The sequence below is a fragment of the Crocodylus porosus genome, unplaced genomic scaffold, assembly GCF_001723895.1.
Source record: "Crocodylus porosus isolate Cpor-Errol unplaced genomic scaffold, CroPor_comp1, whole genome shotgun sequence".
NCBI lineage: Eukaryota > Metazoa > Chordata > Crocodylia > Crocodylidae > Crocodylus > Crocodylus porosus.
Window position 1 is genome coordinate 12,927,706 of NW_017728907.1, and position 7,296 is coordinate 12,935,001.

The 7,296-nt window shown below is 45.5% G+C and overlaps 1 protein-coding gene across 1 annotated transcript in view; it reads right to left on the reverse strand.

The window, feature by feature from the left end:
• Nucleotides 1-2,125: 2,125 nt before the first annotated feature.
• The window catches only part of FASLG (Fas ligand), an 8,994-nt gene continuing 3,823 nt past the window's right edge, over nt 2,126-7,296 (reverse strand). Inside the window, exons 3-6 of the mRNA XM_019530577.1 lie at nt 7,200-7,294; nt 7,020-7,065; nt 4,709-4,774; nt 2,126-4,497 (exon numbers count right to left, since the gene is read on the reverse strand). Of these exons, the coding sequence (XP_019386122.1) occupies nt 4,103-4,497; nt 4,709-4,774; nt 7,020-7,065; nt 7,200-7,294 (602 nt within the window). The 3' untranslated portion in view covers nt 2,126-4,102. The remainder of the gene's footprint in view (nt 4,498-4,708; nt 4,775-7,019; nt 7,066-7,199; nt 7,295-7,296) is intronic.

Here is a 7,296-nt window from a genome sequence, read left to right on the forward strand (position 1 = left end):
TCAGAGGCCGAAAAACATGATTTAGGAAGAAAGGGTGAAAGACCTAGGACTATTTAGTCTGAAGAAGAGAAGACCTGGGGAGAAGGGTGTTGATAACAGGCTTTAAATATCCTAGGGGTGATAGAGGATAGAAATGAGTATTCTCTGTGGCCATAGGAGACAGGACTACAAACAGTAGCCTCAACCTGCAGTGGAAGAAATTTAGATTCGAAATTAGGAAGAATTTACTGACTATGAAAGTAGTTAAGCATTGGACCAAACTAATTAGAGATCTTGTGGACTCTGGACATTTTCAAGAATCGCTGAGACAGACATTTGACTGCGATGGTTTCATCATGGATGATCCTGCCTTGAGCAGGAGGCTGGAACTTGATGACCTCATGAGGTCCCTTCCAGCCCTATTTTCCTATGATCTTAAGAGAAGAAGCCAACACCATGCAAACGCCAGGTGATCATCACCAGTGTCCCTTGAGCTACAGTGTGGGAACTGCTGCTGTCTACAAGGCATAGAAATTCAAAGGAAGCCCTTTTAATTAAAGATAGTAACTTTGGTAGAGCAATGCAGAAGCTGACACTGAGATCAGAGTTGTTAAACTGACTTCAGACTAGGAAAGAGAAAGGAGAAGAATGAAAGGAAACAAGCCTCCGCTTGGAAGGGATGTTCCTGCATGGGGTCCATTGGGGTCCTATGTAAAATTAGCAATATTATAGCAGCATTTGGAGTCCCCAAGTGAGATCACAGCTAGCCCCACTAGGCTAAGTGTAGTGTGTTAAGTAAGAGACATTCCCTACCCAAAAAAGCCCATAATCAAGAGAGATAAAGGGGTAGGGGAGAAGGAAAAGCACAGAGTAAGGACATGACTGGGCCTGCAACATGCCACAGGTTAATGGCAAAGCTGGAAACAGAAGCCAAGTCTCCTGATCCTTAAAGCCAGTGCCCTAAATTACTAGGCCACAGAAACCCTCTCCACTCCCATATCTCATGGTGTTTAAAAGTCAGATGTGGGGCCTCATATTTTGGAGCTCTAAGCCTATTTTCTTCCTTGATTTCATCCACTTCCCTTCCCTTCCCAGTTCAAGATGCACTGTGAGATGAGCCCCCTATTAGTACATCCTCTGCCAGCTACCCTGAGTACTGCTTCTCTGTCGCTTGCCAGTCTTTGTGCCCGATTCACACAGCAGCCCTGTGCCTCCCCTTCCCCCACAATTATCGAAATTCTGTTCCCACCTTCATGCCCTGGTCACCTAAACGCTTACAACTGCCAAGACTGAACCAAATCCCTGGATCCAAACTCCTCACATTTCTAGGGGATCATAATCCAAATATAGGCACCTACCTAAGTCATAGTGAGAGAAAGCAATTTTTGCAGCTTGGTCCCAGCCGGGAGAGCCAATTTCACAGTCATTTCATGGCGGCCCCGCCCCCAAGCGCTGATTGGCTGAAAGGCATGAGGCAGCCACCACCTTGACTGCTGGCTGCCCTTCATGTGGCCCTGCCCTTTGGTGCTGATTGACAGAGAGGCACAAGGGGCAACTGCCCTTCGTGCCACCCCGTTAGCTAGTGCCTTCCCCTCCCAGGCAGGTGCATGGCTGGGTCGCAGCAGCAGCAGTGAGGACTGCTGGCTCCCACTGGGAAGCCAGCGTCTTATTTTTATTAAGGTTTTGGTTTTTTTGATCTGGGAAATCACAGCCAATGCCATTTTTCATGGCGACTGCAGAGTTCCTTGTTTTTCATGATTTCCACAAAAAAATCGCAAAACCAGTTGTTTAAGGATGATTTAAGTTGCAAAACTGTGATTTATCCATATGTCATACCTCGCCCATGTTTTCCTAATGGACCAAGCCAAAACACTGGATCCACAGCATCCAACTCTGATGTTGTGGAGTTGAAAAGACTGCCGTAATTTGAACAAAGATCTGGACTTCTGAGCTAATCCCACCTTTACAATAAACTATTTGGGGAAAAAAGAGAGGATCCACACCTTTGCTTCCCCCATTCCCTGAATATGAGGAAAACTCAGATTTAATCTCTCAATTACAATCATTGTGGAGGAGCAAGCTTAATGCTTAGTTATCAAACTCCAAGTTGCCACCCTCCTGAATGAGAAGAGGTCCGTTCCACATATAAAAATATTATTTATTAATAGTATACATTATAGATATATAAAATATATATTAAAAGGAATGCATCAATAGTTACTTTTCTGCTCAAGTTACCATGTTTCTTTGCAGCATGTTAGGCAAGGCCTGGTTTTCACTTTCCACCCTCTCTGGGCACTACTGGGTACCAGGAGAGTCAAATGTCATATACCCGTTTTTTCCTGAGTGAGTCACAGAGCTGGGGGTGGGATGTGTCTGACACACAGAAGTGGGGAAGATGAAGCAAGAGGTAACCAGGCTGTGCAAGGAAGCCAATGGGTGTCTGCAGCCTTTGCAGTACTGGCATGGGCAACTTGGAGGCACTGTAGAGGGCTGGGAGGATTTAACTGGGAAGGAGAGGAAAGTGCAGACAGGGACATAGCTCCCTGCTGTGAAGGTTGAGGTCTAAAGTGGCTCAGGACCAGAAAGTCTCCAGAGCTAAGGAAGGTGCTGAGGTAGATTTGGGGAGGGGGAAGGGAACAGGAGGAAGCTGCAGAACTGGAGCACAGTTTTTCCTATGGGAGGATGAAGGGGAACTGGGACTTCCACAAAACCCTCAATAGTGATAGATTGTTATGGGCCAAATTCACACCAGTTTCTTCTCTACTGACTTTAGGGGTTACTAACAGCAAGTAAATGGACCTTCTGGGTTTAAAAGCCAAGACACTTTGCTCCTCATTTACCCCAAGGCATTTTCTCACTGTTGGAATACGCCCAAGTACATGATGCAGTGCTGTGTATGGAAGAGAAGCAGTCAGAGAGGAGGTTCACCCGTCTTTCCTTCCCCTTTTCAATATACCAAATGTTCTGGGTAATTTATTAATATCCTCCTCTGTAAGACACTACCTATAAGAGCCCAAGAACAGAATGTGATCCTGGGAAATAAGTCAAAGTTCTCCAAATCAAATAGGAGGAAAAAGACTTTTGGGGGGTGAATTTTTTTCTTTTTTCTTTTCTTTTTCTAAAAACCCTTCTACGGTTAACCCCCCCACACGCATATCTACACAAGATGCATCACCAGGCATGACATAACACTCCTGCACAGTACTTATGAGCTACTGCGTAGTAGTCATCACTGGGCAACAGTGCTGGGATGCTACTGCACAGTAACTCCAGTCACTGCATAGTCATCATGGTAATTTAGAACCTGGTTATGTAAGTACTAAATAACGGCACAGTAACAACTGCACTGGGCGGCTTGTGTAGACACACCCTGCAAATACTTGCAGCACATGCAAGAGCAAGGGTTAAAGGTGCTATATGCCCATGTATAACATAACTATATAATCAACAATCACTGCCTGTGCTGGGCAGAAAACTCCACAGTGTCAGTGAGTTCTGCTAGGGCACCGAGTAAAAAAAAAATTCAGCTGGAGAACAAATGAGTAAGAGGGGGCTTCAGCAAACCAGGAAGATTATAAAAAAGACCCCAGACTTCATACCGCTTCCATCTATCTCCCACACACACACACACACACACACATATATAAACCCTGTCCACTCACATACACCCACACTAAAAAACAGAAAAAACAAACCCACAACCAACATACTTTCTTGCACACAAATAGAAATATCCACAAAGCCTCTCCATGAGCCTAATGGCTCCTTCAGTAGGTACACATGGTGCAAATTGGATTATCACAGAATCTGGCCTAGTGCATCTGCATTTTCTCAGGTAGCAAGTGCTCCTCTTGAGCAAGTAGTGAGTTTAAAAGAGGCCTCTGTGGTGCTGGAGTTCTTCCTGCTACTCTGTTAGGGTTGTCCTAGGACAATTCAGGGTGAGTTCCAAGAATCAGGTTTAAATCCTTTTTCGAGTCAGTTCAGTTGTCCGGTATCAAAGGCCTGATGGTGGTTTCCTGAGGGGCCTCCTGCAGTAAGACCCTCTGCTAGTGCGCAGCTCCTGTGAATGCTGAAGTCCCTCGTGTGTATTTGCTGAAAGCCACACACCAATGAGTAATCCCTAAAGTTTAAATACACCAAAAAATGTCTTTGATTCTTCAAAATGAACTAGAGCAATTTTGGAGACATTGACATACAACCTGTCCATTCTGGTGAGGTTGAACAATGCCCCCAGGTAGCTGTTCCCGGCCCACATTTTCTGAGTTGCACAGTAATTCATTCTTCTGTCCTCCATTAAAACCTGGTTCCCTAGATAACCTGGGTTTCGTTTGTAAACAGTATGGTCCAAAGGCTGGTTGTTGCAGAACTCGCCTCGGAAGAACACACTGGAGTACACAAAGTACAGGCCAGTTTCATTAATCATCAGGCTTCCTTGTTTATACTGAATGCTGGAAGTGAAGGCATGTCCATAGATGGCCTCCCATTCCAGAGGAAGGCCTTTCTGACCAGATTTGCCTAGAAACAAAGATGAACAAGAAGCTGTTAGATGAATACATATGCCTAACGGTTTTCAAGTCCCCACTGAAAGTCATTTGGGCAAATCACGTAACTTCAGCTCCTTCATCTCTCAAATGGAAATTACACCCACTGACTTCAGAAGTGGGTGCTGTGAAGTTTAATTTCTTCATACACAGCAAATGTTGCTTCTCTGCCCTCAATCACCTACCCGTTAAGTGTACTGCTTTCCTGACCTCTTTCTTTTCCACGATCTTTTCTGTTGCATTTGGAAGCCCTGCATTAAAATAAAGAAGGAGTTAGCTGCAAATTCTGTGAAGAGGACCTGATAATGAAATGACATTAGAAAGGGACACTCCCCATGGAATTAGAGAGAAACAGATTTACTATGGAATAGATAACGCAAGGCATTACTAACTATGGAACTATCTGCTGTGGGACACTATTCAGGTGAATACTGTAGCCTGGGAAGTTTAAAGAGAGGACTGTTACGATAGAAGGATCAGAATAAGTTAGAAAAAAAATACATGAAGGGGACAAGGCTTTGTGATTTGGGCTTTGTGCAATGCTACACGACAGCATTGCACAAACAGCTGCACTTCTGGGCTTTTCTGATTGAATCACTCTCATAGTCCATGCAGAGAATGAGCCCACATCATTAATAATAATAAACTAAACTCTCTTCCAAGCTGCTAAAACCAAAAAATGACCTGGCAGCAATACACAAATGATCTATGATTAGTTTATTATGGCCAAAGACTAATGTCCCAATTGCAATGAGCAGATTCAAGGTGCCAGTCAACGCTCCTGCAACTTCTAGCTCTGGGAGGCCGTCTGAGGACTTCTTATACACAGCTCTTAACTATTAAGTCTTTGCTACAAAGGGAGGTAGCATAAAATTTTAAGGGGGCTGTAAAAACGTAAGGCAAAAGCAGATAAGTTTCCTAAGATACCAAGCAACTGGAAAAACTCTGTGTTAGGTGAAGAGTCTGCAGTCTGATTTAGACTTAATGGAGAGCTGAGTCAGTTGACCATGTGACCAGTGCAAGAAAAGTGCACTGAGACTGAAGTGCCCCTGGTTGGCTAGTTTTGGCAACATCTTTCCAAAGGAGATGTGCACTATAGGGACCCAGATACTTGTGGGTACTATTTCCCCTGTAATATTTAATTCTAAAGAATTTGTGGATCAGTATTTGTTCTTTGTGATTATGGCTGTGCCAAGAGACCCAAGGAAAAAGTAGGGTCACCTTCTTCAAGGCACTGAATTAAGCAGCCAATCCTCACCCCCAAAGGCTGATAAAGAACCTACGTTACAACTAGAACTGTGGGGGAATCAGAAATTCCCCAATTTCAAAATTGCATCAGAACAAAACCAAAAACATTTCAAAATGTCTCAGAAAACAACATTTTGGGGAACACAAATTGTTTTGGATGCATCAAAATGTTTCATTAAAGAAAAAATTAAAAAGCATTTTTGGATTCGGCTGTCTATACATTTTCAATTTGCAATTCATGATGGAAAAATCAAATTTGAAAAATGCAAAGTCATTTTGGAGCAAAGAACCAAGGAAGCCTTCCCAAAAAAGGGTTGCTTTTTTTTTTCCTGGCATGAAGTTTCATGAAAATTTACATGTTCGCATGGAAAGTTTCAATTTAATTGAAACCACATTCTTCAAATCTCAGGAAAATTTTGGCCAATTTTGGTTACCCCAATGGAACGTATACAGAAGACACTTAAGAAAATTATGTTGTACTTTAAGGGAAAAGGAAAAAAATAACCATCAGGGAGGAGGAAGACAAATAATAGTGTTAGGCACCCCTCTCTCCTTACATGCATCACTTATAGTATAATAAGGAAGCCAGGGATGTATTTGTAGCAGGGTTGGTCTGAGACAAAAAGAAGTGTAAGACTCCAGACCTCTTGGTTCAGAGATGACACCTTTCATTACGCCAACTAAAAAACTGCAAAAAATGATTTTTTTCTGCAAGTTTCTGGGTGAGCATGCCCTTCCTGAGGCTCAGGGAAAATTAAAGATGGCAAAAAGTCCCTGTAGGTAGAAAATAAGCTTCATTTTTGCACAGAGAGAGCTGAAGGTGGAAGTCTATTCCTCTGGGGCCAGATATAAGGAAGCCAGACATTTCATTAATGAAGCTCAAGCTTCATAAAGGGCTGGCATCCAAGTCAGGATTCGGTTGCTCCTGGGTTTTCAGGGCTGGGCCCATCTCTCATCAGTGGTTGCCTGGCCTGTCTGCACTGGGGACACTTCCTTCACGCAGAAGAGAAGCACCGGGATCCCCACTCCTTTGTGACCTGCAAAGGGACACCTGTTCCTCCGGCCAAAGCGAGGAGGCACGTCCTTGCCGAAGCAGGCCAGCGTCCAGGGCGAAGCCCGCCCTGTGGCCCAGAAGGCGGCAGGAGGCTCCCCAGGGACTACAGCTGGGTGACGTCCTGCTGCCGGTGGGCTCCGGCTCACCCCCGGAGCGGGCGAGGGCTCAGCCGTCCCTGGCCCAGCGGCTCTCACCTGTGTGCTTCTCCGCAGCTGGGGGCAGGTGCCCGGGGCTGGTGGCCTGCCAAGAAAGAGGGGACACTCAGCAGGGGACCACAGCATCAGGGCCCCAGCAGCCCCACTACGGGCGGCCTCCCTCCGCCTTGCCTCCCGCAGCCCCGCCACGGGCGGCCTCTCTCCCTCCCTCCGCCTTACCTCCCGCAGCTCCGCCAGCTCCTTCTGCAGCTGCACGATCTGGAACAAGCCGAGCCCCGCGCCCGCCAGCGCCAGCAGCGCCAGCAGCGCCAGCGTC